The sequence below is a fragment of the Natator depressus genome, chromosome 1 (assembly GCF_965152275.1).
Source record: "Natator depressus isolate rNatDep1 chromosome 1, rNatDep2.hap1, whole genome shotgun sequence".
Lineage (NCBI taxonomy): Eukaryota > Metazoa > Chordata > Testudines > Cheloniidae > Natator > Natator depressus.
This window is the reverse complement of record NC_134234.1, coordinates 135,281,375-135,301,209: the sequence shown is the minus strand read 5'-3', so window position 1 is coordinate 135,301,209 and position 19,835 is coordinate 135,281,375. Positions and strand designations below refer to the sequence as shown.

The window sequence follows — 19,835 nt, the reverse complement described above, 5'->3', positions numbered from 1 at the left end:
GGCTCCTCCCTTGCAAACCCTGAGGATCTGGGCCTAAAGGTCTGTCTACACAGCAAAGAAAAACCCATGACTGGCCTGTGCCAGCGGACTCAGGCTCTCAGGGCTCTGGCTGCAGGGAAGTTTCACTGCTGTGTAGATGTCTAGGCTTGGGCTATAGCCTGAGCTCTGGAACCTTCCCACCCAGCAGAGTCCTTGAACCCCATCTTCAGCCCAAGCCCGGAAGTCTACACAGCAATGAAACAGTCCCGCAGTCTGGGCCCCGAGAGCCTCCATCAGCTGGCAGGGGCCAGCTTGGGGGTGGGGGCGGGGGCGGGGTTCTTTGCTGTGTAGACATACCCTAAGAGGCCAAGCAGCAACATTACACTAGTCCTACACTGAATTTGTTTCTTCCCAAGAGATAAGGTCAGGTCGTGTCTCACTGAATTGGCAAACTATTTTTGTAGATTATCATCAATCTGTTAAAGGATTTGCAGATCTTGGACTTCCTCTGACACTGTGAGACTATAGATAATAACCAGCGGTATCATTGACAGCATACTGGGGAAATATTAACTAAAAGTAAAAGCCTTTTATAAGAAGACCATAAAATGCTACTAGTAATTATGTTTCTCCAAAGTTAACTATTAACTTCTGTTTATTTGCCTTTTTAAAGCTATTTTCATTTTTGTCCTTTGCTGGATAAAAACAATAAAAGATCCAGCAAATTGGATTCTCCCTTTTTCCCCTAGCACACACCTATGTGCAAAGGCTGTTGAGACAGAAGCTGATTAGGAAGCTTATTTGAGGGAACCTAACTCAATCAGTGGATCTTGGCTCAAAGGAAGTATGTTGGTCCATCTTTGGCTTCTTTGCAGTCTCACTGCTGTTGCTACATCACAGGATACAACACAAGAGGCCAGCAACTTTTTGTCTCAATTCAATGTACGAGCAGAAGATCTGTCTTATGCAAGTTCACTTGCCTCCTGGGACTACAACACCAACATCACAGATGAGAACGCTGAAAAGATGGTGGGTACATAATGCGGACTCGGAATGCTTGCTATTATATTAGAAATATTCTAACTACAAGATATTTTATTGTATTGCTGTAGATAGATATATAGGAATTGCTAATGAATAAGGAACTAGGGATGGGTTCAATTTTGGATTTTAGTTTAGTAGTTACTGAAAATTTTCTGATGGTCATTTGGCGGGTTATGTGAATTAGATTTAGGTCACTAACTCATTTCACAGTGGATGATTGTCTGCCTCAGAACACTGTCGCTATTCTCATAGATTAGCATCCTTAGCAATCACCAGTGGAATAGGTAGAATTGTACTGTGAGGAAAATGTAATGAATACATAGATTTCCAGATTCCCAAGGCCTGATGTCCTGACTAATAGAAGCTAGTATATAGCCACAGGAAGGACAGTGACAGTTGTCCTTGCCCTATCTCACAATAGGATTCACTGTCTCCCAGTCTCTAACTATCCAGCCTCTGCTCAGCCTCTAGCTATGCAGTACAATCACCTGCCCCTCTAGACAGATATCATATGCTGTGACAGCATTCAACCGTAATCTGACTGGTCACTGAGGATTCAGTGCTGCAGCCATATTAGAAAGCATCTACTATTCTTGGAATCTTGAAAATCAATGGAAAATATTGTGGTGAATTTTGTAGCTACACTTTAAAGCAAACTAGTTTCTAAATAAACATTTTGGCATGTGATGATGCAGTGTAATCTCAACAGACCTAATTTTGAATAAAGGTATAACCCAGAATCACCACATCCAGTGAAGTCTTACTACTTAATGAAAACATGGTTTAAGTGTAACATTTCTTAATTAAAATATAGTCCCTGATTGCAGGATGAAATCCTCCTGGCTAATCGTGGTCTGTGACATTCTGAAACACATAAAATTGAAGCTCCATTTAGCAGCTTTAAGCAATAGGATAAGATGGTGGCTCAGTGTGATATCAGTAATGAACACAAGTATGATGGTGCTCAGGGACGGTGCCTCTGGTTGTCCCTCGTGCATGCACTATTGTGATACCACCAGTGACACTGGTATGACCCCATCTGCTAAAGGGACAGAGTTAATGAGAGGTGCCCTCAGTGGCTTACTCAAACCCACTTTTTCATAGAATGGGGTCACCCCTCCATAATCACACAACCATTTCGCCCACTCCTCAACCAGTTCTCCAAATGGGTGGGGACAGCCCATGCACTCAACCAGCCCGTCTCATGGAGAGGTACTGGCTGGCAACCCAACTTCCCCCAGCTGGCTCTTCTCATTGGGCAGAAAATGCCCCCTCTCTGCCTGATCCCCAACTTGCTTGGTCATCCCCACTGGGATCAAATAATGTAAAAAATACATTTGCATACTAATAAATTTTACTCTGGTTGGGTATCAAACACCAGGACTGAGGTGTTAAAAAGAAAATGATCCCCATTTTTGCTCATTCCCAAAGAATAAAGAAAAAAAAGACATTGCCAACATATTCATACATAGTTCTGAATGTCTGCATGCTGGGTGGTAATTCTTATCTTCTGATGAGTCATTAGCAAGGAGCTATGATAACTGTAAGTACAATGGCCCTTAAACATCATGAAACATACAGAAGGGAGATTAGAAGTGTCCTAAGATTCCAAACCAAACCTGCATGTGCTCATTGTCCATAACAAAAGATGGAAATGAAAAATGGCTCTTCTAGTGACTGCCGAAATCCAAATAATGTCAAGTGCTAAGGGTTGCACTGCATCTGTGAGCCAGCTTGTCTTGTAGAGTATAGACACACAGAGTTGGTGCAAGCAACTGCATGTTGTGGGTTCATATTCTGCATGTACAGTTTAGGATCTTAAACTGCATTTGGGAGTGTGGTCTTCCACGTCCAATCAGTAAGAATGAATTATTATAACTTTGTGAAGATTAAATATTTGTGTAATCACATGAATTACTAGCAGTGACATGGCAATTATGATTTATTACTTCTATTGTAGCAGCACTAAAAGGACTCAGTCAGGATCATGATTCTTGAGCTATGGACTATTTAAATGCATAGGTAGGAATGCCCCATACCCCAAAGAGCTTACAGTCTAACTCAGGGGTGGGAAAACTACGGCCCACAGGCCACATCTGGCCCATCTGACCTTTTAATCCAGCCCTCGAGCTCCCACCGGGGAGTGGGGTTGGGAGCGATGCTTTCCGCGCTTTGGTTCTCCAGCTGGGGAGCGGGGTCGGGGGCTTGCCTTGCTCCACTCCACGTGGCTCCTGAAAGCAGGGGCAGCCAGCTACATGCTGCCCCCTCCCCAACTGCCGTCTCTGCAGCTCCCAGTGGCCGGGAACCACGGCCAATGGGAGCTGCGGGGGTGATGCCTGTGGATGGGGCAGCGCAATATGGCCCCTCCTCCATGTGGGAGCCAGAGGGAGGATGGGCCGCTGTTTCCAGGAGCCACTTCAGGTAAGGGCTGCCTGGATCCTGCACCCTCCTTTCCCCCCCACGGCCCAACCGCCTGCCCCAGCCCTGATCGCCCTCCAAATTCTTTGATCCCAGCCTGAAGCCCCCTCCTGCACCCCAAACCCCTCATCCCCAGCCCCACCCCAGAGTCTGTACCCCGAGCCGGAGCCCTCATCCCCCCCTTGTGCCCCAATCCCCTGCCCCAGCCAGCCCTCCATACAGTTTCCATACCAAGATGTGGCCCTCAGGTCAAAAAGTTTGCCCACCCCTGGTCTAAGTTAAGACAGCATGCAACACCCACATGCAACAAATACAGGAGGGAAGAAGGATGAGGGGAGCGGTAATAAGTATTTATGGTTACATAAACCAGCTATGTGCACAGCTTGATGGTTCTGAATCCATTAAAAACTGGTTTGTTTGTTTTGGGGAAAGGGTATTGGCTACTTGATTACTATTTTTCCAAATACAAATAATTTGAAAAGCTCTACATTTGAGAATAAATTGAATCCAAAATGTTCCCTAGTTATTTTCATTTTATAGTAGAAATATTTCCAAAGCTAATGAGAGAACTAGCAAAATCCACAAAACTAATTCTTCATGCAAGGAATGTTTTCTCCCCTAAAACCTATTATCTTGCTGGATTTCTTACAAATGAGTAATTCAGACTTTAATTAATCTGTTTTAGAATGAAGCAGGAGCCAAATGGTCTGCATTCTATGATGAAGCATCCAACAATGCCAGCAAGTATGCAATAGATAAAATTATGGATCCTATTGTCAAACTCCAACTTCAGTCTCTTCAGGACAAAGGAACATCAGCGCTATCTGAGGAAAAATACAGTGAAGTAAGTTGCTAAACGTATGTAGGCTGTCCCAAGAGTTGAAATACATTTCAAAATGTCTCTGGCAGTGGTTATAATATTATTCCTAGTCTTTGTTTATCCCAGCAACATATTAAATCCCAACAGTGTAGTCTTGTTGTGAATGATATGTCTTTTATTAGCTAATATTACATATGTGCACATTTAATTTATTGCTAGTTTATATTGTGCATTAAATATCTACAAGTTTAGATCATTACATGAACTCATTGAATACACAGATCCTTCAGCATATGTTACATACAATTAAGCAACACGCATGTGTCTGTATAGCATAGTCAATGGGACTGCTCACATAAGAAAAATTATATACACACTTATGTGCTTTGTAGGGTCAGGATCTTGGGGAATAAGTAGAAACACAAATGACAAGAAGTCAATGAAATTCAAAGGTGGCAAATTTACAACTAAGACAAGGAAATAATTGTTCAGATGTGTAATTACCACAAAGTGGTTGAGGCCAAAAATCTAGGAAGATTCAAAATGGGACTGGGCATTTATATGGCTATCAAGACTATCCAGAGTTATGCCTAATGACTATGCACATGTCCGAAGGGATATTGAACTTTGTGCTTCAGGGCTTAAGCCAGTCTCTAACTACTGGAGATCCAGATGAGACCTGATGTGGAGGCAGATTATCCTACATCCGTCTACTGCGGGGTTCTTACATGTTCCTCTGAGGCATCTAGTGTTGGCCACTGTCAGAGACAGGTTGGACCTTGGGTCTGATCCAGTCTGGCAATTCCTGTGTTCAGAGAAAGGCAGATTGTCTGTGAGCAATTCCAAATGGTTCAGGCAAATATTTTGTATAATTGTAGTGTTGCAGTGGCAGCGTTGTGGTTGTGAGTGATAAGGCATTTCCATCTTTATCCTCTATTTTTAGGCACTTATAGCTTTCCAGAAGGAAGACTCACTGGGCTGAAATTGTTCATGCTGGTTCTCAGCTCAAAGGCGACTTTCTGTACTGTTTGACAGAACTCCATTTGTGTATTTTTAAATTTTCTGATTGTGACCCCCCACACACACACACAATCATTTTTCATTCTTACAGAAATTGCTCAAACATTTTTTTTTCCTCTTGGATAGCTCAGAATAGCTCTGATACAAAATATAAAAGCGAGCAGGTTTGTGAATTGGAGCTATGTCTGTACAGCTTATGAATTCTGGTTGATATTATGAAGTTGTATTATGAAAAACTGCGATATCATTTGTGCCTATATGTATGTGGATCCACTATTGCTGACAGGGCCTGTAGCAGACAGAAATAATAGAAGGTGCTTACCAAGGGAGAACGGCTAGGTGTGCTCACTACAGGTGGCAATGAGGAAGAGAGATTTCAAAAATATGGTGGAGATTTCAAAGGGGGGAAGTCCTCCAGTCTCTGTGACCTTTAGGCAGTGGAGTTTACAATTGTGTCCAGAGTGATCACTGTTAGAGGGAATTGGGCATTATGAAACAGCTGGTGGAGGACTGTTAACGTTGACATGGGTCATACAGTGTCTGCACTCACCCTGTGTTGACCTGAGCAGGTGAACCATGATTTTATGCCATTCGGTGAGGTGGTTTTACTGTGTTGCCGTAGTGGGGCACTTACGTTGGCTGGAGACAAATCTGAGACACATACACATATAGGTCAATACAGGGTGACTTATGATGACCTAACTTTGTAGTGTAGACCAGGCCTAAGGCTCAGTGGTCCTATTCAGATGCAATCATCTGGGACAATGGATGAGTGGCAGCCTTAGGAAACCAGTTTAGCTGACTCCTCTGATGAGGTGTGTGATAAAGTAGCAGTGGAAAGCTACCAGGAGGAGAACAAAGGCAATCAGGTGACTGGGAGGAGTTTAAATAAGAAATCCACAGGCAGGTTCAAGAGACAGGAAAAGGAAGCATGGGGCATGAAAGAGGAAGGTCACAGAAGCTAGGTAAGGGGCTCCAGGAGGGAGAGACTACCAATCATGTAACAGCCTTCAGGAGGCAGAGGTCACCCTGCCTGCTTTCCTGGAATCAGATGGTCCCTAAGGACTCACAAGGGAAGGGCGTTATAGGAAGGGGTATGCCTTTAGGGTTAACTGTTTTGTGTGATCTGTATTCTCCTCTGCTTTACATGATTAAGTATAAAAGAGTATTAAGGTGTTAGACTCCATGCAAAGTCTGTGTGTGTGTGTTGATTGCTTCACAACTGCTGTGTGCCCCTGAAAGAGTTAAACTGTAGCCAGAAGCTTCACACTTTGGGATGGAGTTCTGAGAGAGGGTGTGTTTGAGTGACGGGGGTATCTTGCGGGTCAGTGCTGTTTCTGGAGGGCAAGGGCAGGTGGGATGAGGAGCTGGGTTTCTGAGAAGGGGTAACAGACTAAGGGTTGGTGACCAGGAATTGTGCTAAACGGGACAAGGGGGAAACAGTGCTGCAATCTGCTGAGGCTCCAGAAGCTTAACATGCCCTAGAGGATCGAAAGCAGAAGAAGCTGTGGATTCCTCTCACAGCAATCCTTGTGAGTGACCGTGAAGGGGCATTTGCTAGGACATGTGACAGGTATATAGTCCTCAATGAGGGAATATGCTTTACTTGACACTGGAAAAGTTGAGGATAGTTGAGAAAGAAAGATGTTAACTATAGATAAGTGAAAAGAGAATGCTCTGTAGCACAACTGTAGAGGCTGAGATGGAGCTGAATATTTTGAGATGCATTTGGCCTTCAGCTGAAGCAAGACATAAACATTAAATTCTGTGTAAAGCCACAGTAAACAGATTCACATGAGCTACCTTATGTATCATTAAAAAATACAACCAACAATCAACCTGTCTGTATCTGGAAAAGGGACCTTTCCCCTCCATTAAAACATATGTACTGTATACTTACCTAGAAACCCTTGGCATGAGTGCCATATACATAAAATGCATTGTTAATCTTTATGATGATGATGTATCTGAAGGGTTTTGTGGAGTCACTTAGTATCCACTCAAAAGATATTACATTATCTGTCTTGTCCAAGTAGGCTCCAACTTAGCAAAGCATTTAAGCAAATGCTTAAATTCATTTTTACTCAAGTACAGTGCTTAAGCACATGCTAAACTGCCTTGCTGATAGGGATAGGCTGCTGTACTGAGATTTTAAGGACTAACAGTTATGGAATATTTATCATTTTGTATTTATTGTTTTCTTTTTTAATGGGCTTTTTTGTATTTAAATTGCAGCTGAAAACTATTTTAAGTACAATGAGCACCATCTACAGCACTGGGACTGTGTGTAAACCTGATGATCCATTTAACTGCTTGCTGCTGGAGCCAGGTACGGTATAGAAAATGTCTATCCTGTGCCCTTTACGTTAACCGGTTTCAAGAAGAGTCGAACAAAGCAGAGAGGAGGTTTTTAATTGTGAAAGATCAAAATTTAGGTTTAATAGACCTGTGTTCTCCAAATGCTCTTATTTTATAAAGCTTATTTGTTGTTGGTGGTGTGGTTTTTATTTCCCAGTACAATTTTGCTGTGACTTTTCACACATGGAAATAATTTAGTGAAATACCATGAGTTGCAGAGTTCATGGTCCTCCATCTGGTTTGCTCAAAATTACATGCCCCGTTTCAAATGATGTAGGTTTGTGTGGCCAAAACTTGGCTGTGGCTTCTAATGTTGCAGAGCAGCCTGTGCTAACTTTACATCACTTGGGGGTTCTGCCATACTGGAGGAGTTTTATCAAATTCTATCAAAAGAGATAGAAGTCCTATTGGTGGACTTCAAGCTAGATTCTGATTTCTGTTACATTGGAGTAAGTCCAGAAAACTGCACTAACTTCAGTGAAATTAATCTAGGGTCACACTTGTTTTACCTGAATCACAAACTGGCCCCATATCTCAGGGCAGAAAAGCTGAAATGGAAACAAATAAAACATTTCCTTCAATAAACCAACGTTCAGCTACAGCGTGACTGGTTTTACCTAAAATGTGTATTCTGCTGTTTTCATTCTTCCCGGTTTTCCTGTTGGTTTTTTAATGTAGAATGACAAGTACTTAAAGAATTCATCTTGTATTTATGGCTCTGGTTCTTTTTTTTAAACGACGACAGGGCTAGATGCTATTATGGCTAGCAGCACTGATTACTCTGAGAGACTATGGGCATGGCAAGGCTGGAGAGCTGAAGTTGGCAAGAAGATGAGACCGTTATATGAACGTTATGTTGAGTTGGAAAATGAGGCTGCAAGACTTAATAGTAAGTTACAATTGCAATTATTTTGTCCTTCAGAAACACAGAGGGCCTGATTCTCCATAGCCCTTCATACCTTGTGCAGTCATTTGTGTCCAAACAAAGCCAGGATCTTCCACACACTGGTGGGTAGCCTTGTGCACGCACTTTGCACTCTCTTCATACATGTGTAATCTGCAAAGTCCTGGTCTAAACTTAAAAGTTGATTAACATAGATACGTCCTGTGAAAAATCCACACCCCTGACCAACGTAGCTACGCCAACCTAACCCCACAGTGTAGACACAGCTGTGTCAATGGAAGAAAGCTTCAGTTGATATAGTTCCCATCATTCAGGGTGGTTCTGCCTTACACCAACAGAAAAAACCCTTGTGTCCGTGTAGGCTGTGTCTACACCAGGGAGCCATGCTGGCATAGCTACGGTGAAATACCTATGCTGGTATAGTCTCTGTAGTATAGACATGCCCTAAGGTTTTTGATTTCCAAAGGGCGCGCTTTGAGAAATTACTGGAGCTAGGTAGTGAAGTCAACTGCACAGAAGAGCTCAGGGACTTAGAAGTGGAGGCGGCTTGGAATTTCTTTAAGTCAGAGGTGCAAAAACGATGTGGAATTTGCAGCCCAAGCAAGGGGAAATAACTAGTAACAAAGGGCTGCGGACCTAATGAGATGAATAACAACCTCAGAAAGGATATTTGTGGTAATTAGAGAGCCTACAAAGAATGGAAGATGGGATTGATCAGCAAAGAAAGCTATGTCTCGGAGGTCAGAAAGTGTAAGGATAAAGAGAGAACTGCCAAAAAGCCAAGCTGAGTTAGATCACGCCAAGGAAATTAAAACAATTAGTAAAAAGTTCTTTAACCATATAAATAAAAGAACAAGAAAAGAAGTGAGGCCACTATGCTTTGAGGATGGGGTAGAGGCTAAGGCTAATCTAGGTGTGGCCCAACAACTCTCAGCTCAGTTTTCCATAAGGAAGATAAAGTAGAACAGTGGGAGGATGGCTAATAGGAATGAGTGTACAAAAATGGAAATTACCACCTCTGAAGTGGTAGCAAAAACCAGAGCTTAATGCTCTCAAATCAGGGAGACTAGATAATGGAGGTAAACAGAAAAAGGGATAAAATGCAACATGGGTTTACCAAAGGTAGATCATGTCAGACTAATCTGGTATTTTTGATGAAATAACTAGGAACTGGCTAAAGGGGAGACAACAAGTTGTACTGAAAGGAGAGCTATCAGGCTGAAGGACAGTTACTAGTGAAGTTCCTTCTGGATCTGTCTTGGGGCTGAAAGCCTATCTCATGAGGGGCGACTAAAAAAGCTTGGTTTGTTTAGCCTGGAAAAACAAAGGCTGAGGGGAGGATAGGATTTCTGTCTAAAAATACAACAGGGCAGTAAACACCTGGGAGCGTTGAAAAGCTGTTTAAGTTAAATGACAATGTTGGCACAAGAACAAGTAGGTATAAACTGACTATGAATAAATTTAGGCGGGAAATTAGAAAAAGGTTTCTAACCATCGGAGGAGTGAGGTTCTGGAACAGCCTCCCAAAAGGAGTAGTAGGGGCAAACAACTTAACTAGATTTTAAGATGGATCTGGATCATTTTATGAATGGGATTATATGATGGGGTTGCCTGCAGTAGCAGGGACTGGATTCGATGACCCAGGAGGTCCTGTGCAGTCTGACAACCCATGTTCCTATGTGACTAACTGTACAAGGCAGTGGAGAATCAGGCCAGTGATCCGACCAGATACATTTCACCAGTCTTACACCATAATGAAGAGGTCTGTCTTTGTTGGCATTTTATCTTACTCCCATAACACCATAGTATCTTTCACTACCTAAAGTGAAGCCAATAATTCGCCTAGGTGAGGTGCAGATGCAGCTATTATCTGAGCAGTTGAAGGAATTTTTAATTTAAGGCACAAAAGATTATGCAGTGTGATGCTTTTCAGAGATCTTCTTCCCACCAATCAGAGAGGATCATCCTCTCAAGAAACAGCAGCCTGGATGAGTTGTTTTTATCCTGAGAGCTTCTATGATAGATCATACCATAGCATATAAATAATACCTAGCAAGGTGTAGCTACATCATATGAACATAAGAACAGCCATACTGGGTCAGGCCAAAGGTCCATCTAGCCCAGTATCCTGTCTTCCGACAGTGGCCAATGCCTGGTGCCCCAGAGGGAATGAACAGAACAGGTAATCATCAAGTGATCCATCGCCTGTCGCCCATTCCCAGCTTCTGGCAAACAGAGGCTAGGAACACCATCCTTGCCCATCCTAGTTAACAGCCATTGATGGACCTATCCTTCATGAACTTATTGAGTTCTTTTTTGAACCCTGTTATAGTCTTGGCCTTCACAACATCCTCTGGCAAAGAATTCCACGGATGACTGTGCATTGTGTGAAGAAATACTTCCTTTTGTTTGTTATAAACCTGCTGCCTATTAATTTCATTTGGTGACCCTGATTCTTGTGTTATGAGAAGAAGTAAACAACACTTCCTTATTTACTTTCACCACACCAGTCATGATTTTATACACCTCTATCATATTCCCCCTTAGTCGTCTCTTTTCCAAGCTGAAAAGTCCCAGTCTTATTAATCTCTCCTCATACAGAAGCTGTTCCATACTCCTAATCATTGTTGTTGCCCTTTTCTGAAACATTTCCAATTCCACTCATCTCTCTCCCCACGCAACCATACCTTTACCTGTCTACTTTCCTGTATTTTATCCTTCCTCAAAAAAATCTAAGTAGAGGCAGTGCCCAAGCATGGAAAATTTAAGTCCAAATGGTAAATGTTTGTCAAAGTTACAAGCAATTGAAAAGGAAGGGTTGTAATGGAAAGTATCAAGGCAACTTTAACTAGAGGCCTTGCTACCAGCTCCCCCCGTATTAGAGAGGGCCCAGACAGTGGGCTTTAAACATGAAGCATCCCCTCCCCAATCAAATTTCATGGAGGTGATGTTGAATTTGAATCCCAGGATCTGAGCTTGCCCCTGTAGTTGTACTCTTGAGGTAGATTCAAAACTAGAAAGGGCTTTTTTCCTACGCCTAGTTTGGAGGCAGCCCGCCCTGCATATGTTTTATGAGACTGATTTGTGAGATTTCATTGTCACTGAAACTGAACCCAAGTCTTTGTTCTCCCTTGATACCTAATCTAATGAAGAACTCTAGCCTAATCCGTCTCTTTATTCTTCCTCTCTGATGAGTATGAATCACAGACAGTCCTTCAAACAGTTCCTGCAATTTCTGTTTCTGCTGTCCCTGGAGACTTGGGCTATCTAAACTGCAGTGGAACAGAGCTTTTCCATGGGGTGGCTTCCTCCCTCCCACCGTCTCAGAGGGCACACTCATGCCTTCAGTTCCAATACTAGTAACTTCATCTCTTCCCTTATAGGGAGAGATTGTTTAAATTTCAGGTTGGACTCTGGTCTCAGTAAGAGCATGCTTTTGTTTTGCAGAGTATTCTGACTATGGAGATTACTGGAGAGGAAATTATGAAGTAGATAATTCCCCAGAATATGCCTACAGCCGTAATCAGCTGATTGAAGATGTGGAAACGACATTTGAGCAGGTAGTGATTCAGTGTCAAGTTGTGGGAGTTTTCTTAACCACTGTTCTGAAGTTTCATTTTGTCATTTCTACACTGGTTTGTAATTTGTGAAAGTTTTGTGACTTAAACAGCTGTACCATGGGGAAATAGTACAACTCTGCCTAGCCCACTGGCCTTGGGTAATGTAAGCTCCACAAACCATAATCAGGTGGTTTTGTTCATACCATTTATTGCTCTCACAGTCCTTTCAGTTTCACCTGGAGTTTCACATTCTCACGAACTTAAGACTTCAAAGCAAACCTGGGGCAAGCCCAAATGGAACTTGCAGGTTTCATATGAACTTGGACTCTTTTCTGGAATTCCCTTCTCCCCTTGCTCCAACAGGGCCTGAATTTGTTACAAAGCCTATATATTTATCTAGTCTTTTAAGGGAAAATTTAGTTTCCTCCGTCACAACCATAGAAGGTACCCTTTGCCGTGGAACCGGTGCATTTTTACTGCAAAAGGTACAGTAGTGAGCAGGAGGTAGGAGAATGAGGGGTGTGACTACATGCTATGCAGCTTCTTACATCCTTCTCCTGTGTGGGGACTGTGTGAACCCTCACAGGAGAGCATTCTGCCAGGGGACTGTAGTGACATCCATTGAGTGGCTCCATAGCTATTCCATGGCTTAGGGATAGACATGCCTCCCTCCCTTACACCTGTGCAGTGCTATTAGGGCCTTACTGAGGGGAAGCTGGATTGCAGTAGCATTTTGTCTCCAAGCTCTCGTATGCAACTTAATGGTGGGAATATGGTTGCCAGGGTCCTGTTAGCCAGCCATTTCCTCTGGGAACACCCCAGTACCACAATGAGGTCAGGATGGTCTTTACAAGGGACCCTGTAAAAGTCACAAAATTCATTCTTGAATTGCTTGATATCAATATTGTGGGACAAGATGACAAACAACAACAACTGGATTGCAAATTTCAGAATGTATACACAATGTCATGTGGACATACACCTAGAACATTGGACAGGTGCATGATAATACAATAAGCAATATCCAGTTGGTTGAATCTTAGGGGCTCTGCATTTCTAGATGGTGGCTTAGACAAATTAATGGCTCTGTGATCTATCCCCATTTTTTTAGATAAAACCTTTATATCGGGAGCTACATGCTTATGTGAGGTACAGGCTGGAGAATGTCTATGGCTCAGACCGCATCAGTTCAACAGGATGTCTTCCTGCTCATTTACTCGGTATGAAAAAACATCTGTATTATAGAAGCTTGATTTCATAGACACTTACTGCTGTGGGAGCAGGACAGTGCCATTTAAGACATAAATATTAAGACATTAAACTGCATGTGAATCCAGATTCTTGATATAATTTTGGGTCCCATTCCAGTAGGTGCTGTGCAAACACACAGTGAAAGAGACAGTCCCTTCCTTGCAGAGGTTACAATCTAGAAAGACAAGACAGAGAAAGGGTGGGAGGGGAAACAGAGGCATAGAGAGTTGAAGCAATTTTCCAAAGCTCATACAGCTGGTGAGAGGCAGAGGTAGGAATAGAACCCAGGTCCCCTATCTTCCAATCCAGTGCTCTTTCCATTAGACCATATTGCCTCCCCAAAATGACATGATATAATGTAGCCAATTTAACATCATTAAAGGAAATTAGGTCAAGATTCTCAGAAATGGGTATCTAAAGCTAAACTACTAAATTCTTATTTAGGAAGAAGATTTTAGGCACATTTTTTGAAAATCTTGACCTTAACCGTGACATTCTTATTTTAACTGTGCCACTTTTATGTTGCATTAATGTAATGTATACATTTAGCCATATGCGAATGTCAGTTAATGAAAATAATCAATTGTAGTATTACACATAGAAATGCAGTGGATGCTCAGTTGTTTCAATTTCAAATGGTCCTGAAGCTGTATGGTAAGAGGTAGTTTATCTCTCGGAATGATGATGTTTGTTTTTCATTGAAGAAATTAGCACCTTTGAGGTTGAAATAATTTTGGTATGGCAAATAAAACTTTTTATATATATATATATATATATATATATATATATATTTTCTAAAATATTCTACTTGTGGTATCATTATATTAAATATATCCTGTCTATGTCTATCCATCTGTTGTCTCATATTTAGATTTTAAGCTCTTGGAACAGGGACCATTGTGTTCTGTCTTTGTACAGCATCTAGCACAATGAGGCCTTGATCCATGACTGGGGTTCCTAGGAGCTAACATAATAATAATAAATAATAACATGCCTGATGCAAAGCCCATTAACGTTAATGTAAGGACTCCAATTAATTCCAGTGGGCTTTGCATCAGGCCCTAGCTTACATGTGTGAAAATCCTTACACCTGTTATGATACAAACCCAACAATCTTTGATGACTTTGAGCATGGCAGATAGTATACTATTTAATTAATTTGTAACTTTCCCTTCTCTGTTGAAGGTGACATGTGGGGTAGATTTTGGACTAATTTGTATGCCTTGACAGTCCCCTATCCAGACAAACCAAACATTGATGTAACTTCTGAAATGGTTAAAAAGGTAAGACTTCTAATGAGATGTCAAGCTGCAAATATGGTTTTGCTGCTATTCTCATGGTTCTTTAAATGACGTTTTTAGGTAGTTTATTAAATAGAATACTTCAGCCATCCCCCTGGAAACCAGGGCTGGTCTTAGGTATAGTCATGCTTCAGGCACAGAATTATTTCCTATATTCCCTTTTATTGTTTCCTTTACTCTTCCCCTGTGTTTATCCATTCACTTCCCATCTGTTCCCCTCTCCCTCACTATTCCCTTCCCTGTCTCTCTCTCCATCCTCTTCCACTGTCTAGTCTCAGTTCCAACTCCCTTTCCCTCTTCTGCATCTGTTCCATGTTTTGTGTATAAAAATCCCGGTAAATAAAATCCCACCCAAGAAATCATTGCACTAACAAGACAATTGCCATGATCAATCTGCTTGTATGTTGTATCCTTTTCCCCCCAACTCTGCCAGTCTTGCATCTTTAGATTGTAAGGTGTAAGGACAGTGACTGTCTTTTATGTGTTACACAGTGCCTAGCACAATAAGGCCCTGAACCTGGTTGGGGCCTCGAGGCGTAACAATAATAATGTTCTGTGATGTTTAGTCAAATGTTTGTTTTTGTAAAATGAATGAAATTCAGGCAAATCTACAATCAGGAGAGCTTAGTATTTAACATTTAACTATTTATCCTAAATATACCCACTTCTTGGATAAGAAGCTCCACTAATATGGTCCCATTGCCAGAGTACCTGAACTCAATCTTTAATGGATTTATTCTCACGACACTCCTGGTAAGGTAGGGAAGTTCTGTTATCCCCATTTTACAGGTAGGGAATTTAGGCACAGGGAGACTAGGGGCTTATCTACACAGTGAAGCCTAGTGTGCAGTAAATTGTGAAGTTGTGAATTTACAACTCTTCACTAACTCCCCAGCTGGACACTCTTACTGCACACTGCTAGTGAGGACGCACTCCACCAACACAATGAGGGTGGTGTAAACATGCAAGATCGATTTGCTTAATTTGGAGGCTCGATGTCAACTTACATAAGTATGTCGACTTAACTTTATTGTGTAGACATGGCCTAAGAGTGCTCTCAGGTGGCTTAGCTTAGTACACTTGCAAAGTGCATTAAGCTAATGTGCACAAAGGCACTCTTAGTACGCAGTAAGAGTATCCACACTGGAAGTTAGTGTAGAAGAGCTAGTGCACGCCAGCACCTGTGAGCTTTCCACACACACCCCCGCCCCCATGTAGACAAGCGCTAAGTGACTTGCCCAATGTCACCCAGGATGTCTATAGCAGAGAAGGGAATTGAATCCATCTGTGTCTCAGGCTAACACCCTCACTGGACTATCCTACTCCCCTAATTTTAAAGCCTGTGACTTTATGGCTGCCACACTCATAGGCAAATAAAGAGCTCCCCCTATTTAGAATAAGTAAAATTGCAGAATGAAATTCAAATGAAGGTTTTTAAACTAACTTTCAAGTACAGTTACGATCAGATAAATGACTCTAAAATTGAACCCATTTTTACTCAGCTCTGCTGTCTGTTTGTATTCTGAGTTACAGATCCAATTTCCCTTTCACACTGGTTTTACAACACTGCCACTCCACTGCCTTCAACAAGTTACTCCAGACTTACACCACTGAGAGGGGAGAATCGGACCCTATATCTGTGTACATTACTGACAGAACTAAGATTTTACTGCTTTTCACTCCTGTTAATGCTTTTCTGTTCTGGTTCATACATTATCAATAGGCTAGCTTTGACTGCGGAAACCTGATTATTGATGGTGATCCATAAGTCAGCTTGACTCAGCTCCTGTAATGAGTTTTCAGGGCTGGCAGTAAGCTACCAACTTACTTGCAAACTGTAAGACTTTGGTTTGAAGTCACTGAGATACAATAAGTATGGGGACTGTGATGCTGTTTTTCAGAATCACTTTTCAGACTAGAATCTGTTCTACTGGACTGTGAGAAATATCTAGCTATAGAATGATTGGCTAATATTATCAGTGAATTATCATTGTTTGTTTCAGAATTGGGATGCAACAAAAATATTTAAGGCTGCTGAGGATTTTTTCATCTCTGTTGGCCTCTATGAAATGACTGAAGGCTTCTGGAACAACTCTATGATTACAGAGCCTAACGATGGCAGAAAGGTTGTTTGCCATCCGACAGCTTGGGATATGGGAAAAAAGGATTATAGGTACTGTAACAATTGTAACTCTTTCCTATGGGTACTCATAGAATCTTCACATTTCTCTTCAAAGATGTAAAAGGTTGCTATGAAGAGGGCAGTGATCTCTAGTTCTCCATGTCCAATGAGGGGAGGACAAGTAGTAACTGGCTTAGTTTGTAGCAAGAGAGATTTAGGTTATAGAAGAGGAAAAAACTTTCTAACTGTAAGTGTGGTTAAGTACTAGCATAGGTTACCAAGGGAGGTTGTGGAATCCCAGTCACTGGAGGTTTCTAAGACGAGATTAGACAAACACTTGTCAGGGATGATCTAGGTATACTTGGTCCTGCCTCAGCACAGGGGGCTAGACCGGATGGACTCTTGAGGTCCCTTCCAGCCTTACATTTCTATGATTCTTTGATATCTAGTCAAGTGCACCAGGGAAAACTGCTATTTTAATTTTATCTTTTCCTTACTTCTCTAATATTTTTGGCAGGGGGCAGATTTAGGGTGGTTAGGGGAATCTAAACTGGATTCTGTAACATTTTTCTGTAAAATCAATGGGCTACTCTCTTCTATTAAACAGAGGAGTGTGTTTATATTCATATAAGTTAGTGGTATAACAACTGTGTTGTGGGACTTTAACACAATTATCAAAAAAGGACAGTGTTTAGCCTATTAACTTCACGGGGACCATGTGGGATGCAAATCAGTGAAAATTTGTCCCCCATGTATCTGCTTCATATTCAGCGAGAATGTGGATTTATATATAATGAGACCCATTGGAGCAGGTCCTATCTTCCCTTGAAATCAATGGTCGTTACCAATAGCCTGCAAGGAGAGAATTGGATCAGTGTTGGGTCACCAGATATCAGTCATTGATCTAGGTGTGAAAATTTCCAGTCCTGGACCATCTACCAATGTAATTTGGTGACAGTGAAGGGAAGGCACATTTGAGGGGAAAGAACAATTTGTCTGGTGGGGTTTTATGAAATAGCAGTTGTATGAAGGTGTGAAATATCAGGAGTAGCTTTGGGTGAGATGGATTAGTGAGCAGAGTCCAGGGGAGGTGGTCCAAGATTCATGATATATTCAGCTCATCACATGCTTTCATAATTTAGCACATGGATGTCACTATGTGCTGTATGTACTTTGTCCTTAACTGCCACTTCATAAACATTACATAGTGAGGCCTCAACACCCACATGAGGTGAGCAGAAATCAACATCTCCATTTCACACATGGGGTAACAAACACCGGAGTTAAATGACAGAGTCTGTGGCAGAGAGGCAATTAGAAAGCAGGTCTCTTGCCTGTTACGCCCTATGTCTTATTCACATATCATAATGGCCCCCGGGGAAATCGTGTCTTAGCTACCCCAACTGTAAATTGTGGCAAATGGTGCTTATGCATCTCTATAAAGTGTTCTGAGATCAAGAGATAGAAAACTGCTGCCGTAGGTGGGTACAAAGTACCATCCACAGCAGGGAATAGAGACACAGAAAGGGTAATTAATTTGCTTGGAAAGCGCTGTGTTCAAGTGGATTATACAGAGGCTTAGCAGAGAAAGGAAACCTGGGTGTAACGATTTTGGTTCTAAAACCAACTTTCTGTGACTTGGCCATGTCCTTTAACTTCAGAGATAAGCTACCTTTCCTCTAAGGCACAAACCCTCCTGGAGCTCCTCCAGTGTTGATGTAACTCTGCGCCACACCTTACTCTGGGCTGTATGCAGTTTGCACAGTCCAGCTAGTCATAAGGGTGCAATAAAGCCGTAAATCTCCACGTAGCAGCAGAAGTGTTAATAATGCCTATTGACAAAAAATGAATATGTTCAACGTGCATCTGTACATTTATAAATACTCAGGCTAAAAAGAGGTCTATATGCAGTCGCCAATATTTGTTAATTTCTTACTGTATTAATTATTCAACCAATTATGTAAACTTGGCAGAGATTCTCCTTAATAAGCACTGTTAATGTGCCAGCTTTCAGAGTAGTAAAAAATGGCTGCATACAAAATGCATGGCACTATTCATTTTACCTCTGCAGAATAGCCAAAGGAATTTTACTTAAAACTTTCCCCCAAAATCACCTTTAGGCAGGGATCAAACATAGAACAGACCAAAAGGCGAATGTTTTAGAAAACGATGAACATGAAATACACCAGGGGGTTAGTAAGTGAGTTATTTAAGGTGTTTTGCAGCCACAACTACAGCATCCAGTACCAAGCAAATGGTATAGCTCTGCCAGTGTCTTTATTTAATTTTAAATGCTTTGCATTGAAATGCAGGATCAAGATGTGCACTAAAGTGAGTATGGATGACTTCTTGACAGCACATCATGAGATGGGGCATATAGAGTATGATATGGCATATTCCAACCTCTCTTTCCTGCTGAGAAGTGGCGCTAACGAAGGATTTCATGAAGCAGTAGGAGAAATCATGTCACTGTCTGCAGCTACTCCAAAGCATTTGAAATCACTTGACCTTCTAGAATCTACTTTTCAGGAAGACAACGGTAACTAATAAAAATGTATTCATGCCATATTTTGTAGCAGAGTATGAGTAAGTCTGTAAGACGAGTGAGTGACTTAGATGCTTTAGAGAATTACAGCTCAGTTACATATCACAGTATGTTCATTTCCAAAATGACTTCATGAACCGGGAAGCGCTTATTTGTAATGCGCCACTCATTTGATGCTACTGCAAGAATTTAGAAGTAAACTGGTAGTTCTTCACTAACTTCAGAATTGAATAATTATTGAGGAAATCTTCACAGCACAGTAAGATTAGTGGTGATCCTTGTACTTTGTTTGCATAAAGCTATGCAAATCTATATCAAAATGTAAAGGGCTGCTTTGTCCAACTTCTTCTTCACAGCTGAATTTGTCTGACTTGTCCAGTTGATTATTACATGATGAAGATGAGCCTAAATCAAATCCCTCAATCCAAAATCCTCCAAAATTTGGGGAAATGCAGATTAGGATTTGGATCCGAACTCTTGAGCCCAGGGCCATCTTAACTAAATAAATACAAC

At 41.6% G+C, this 19,835-nt stretch overlaps 1 protein-coding gene across 3 annotated transcripts in view; it reads left to right on the top strand.

The window, feature by feature from the left end:
* Positions 1-728: 728 nt before the first annotated feature.
* Positions 729-19,835, top strand: part of ACE2 (angiotensin converting enzyme 2) — a 43,190-nt gene continuing 24,083 nt past the window's right edge. For all 3 annotated transcript variants that reach the window (XR_012641411.1, XM_074967312.1, XM_074967303.1), the window contains exons 1-9: positions 729-1,008; positions 4,127-4,285; positions 7,517-7,610; positions 8,385-8,528; positions 11,991-12,103; positions 13,215-13,323; positions 14,540-14,637; positions 16,659-16,828; positions 19,090-19,316. Coding sequence is in view for 2 of the 3 variants with exons in the window: in XM_074967312.1 (XP_074823413.1) it covers positions 826-1,008; positions 4,127-4,285; positions 7,517-7,610; positions 8,385-8,528; positions 11,991-12,103; positions 13,215-13,323; positions 14,540-14,637; positions 16,659-16,828; positions 19,090-19,316 (1,297 nt within the window). In the remaining variant the exon portion in view is untranslated. The remainder of the gene's footprint in view (positions 1,009-4,126; positions 4,286-7,516; positions 7,611-8,384; positions 8,529-11,990; positions 12,104-13,214; positions 13,324-14,539; positions 14,638-16,658; positions 16,829-19,089; positions 19,317-19,835) is intronic.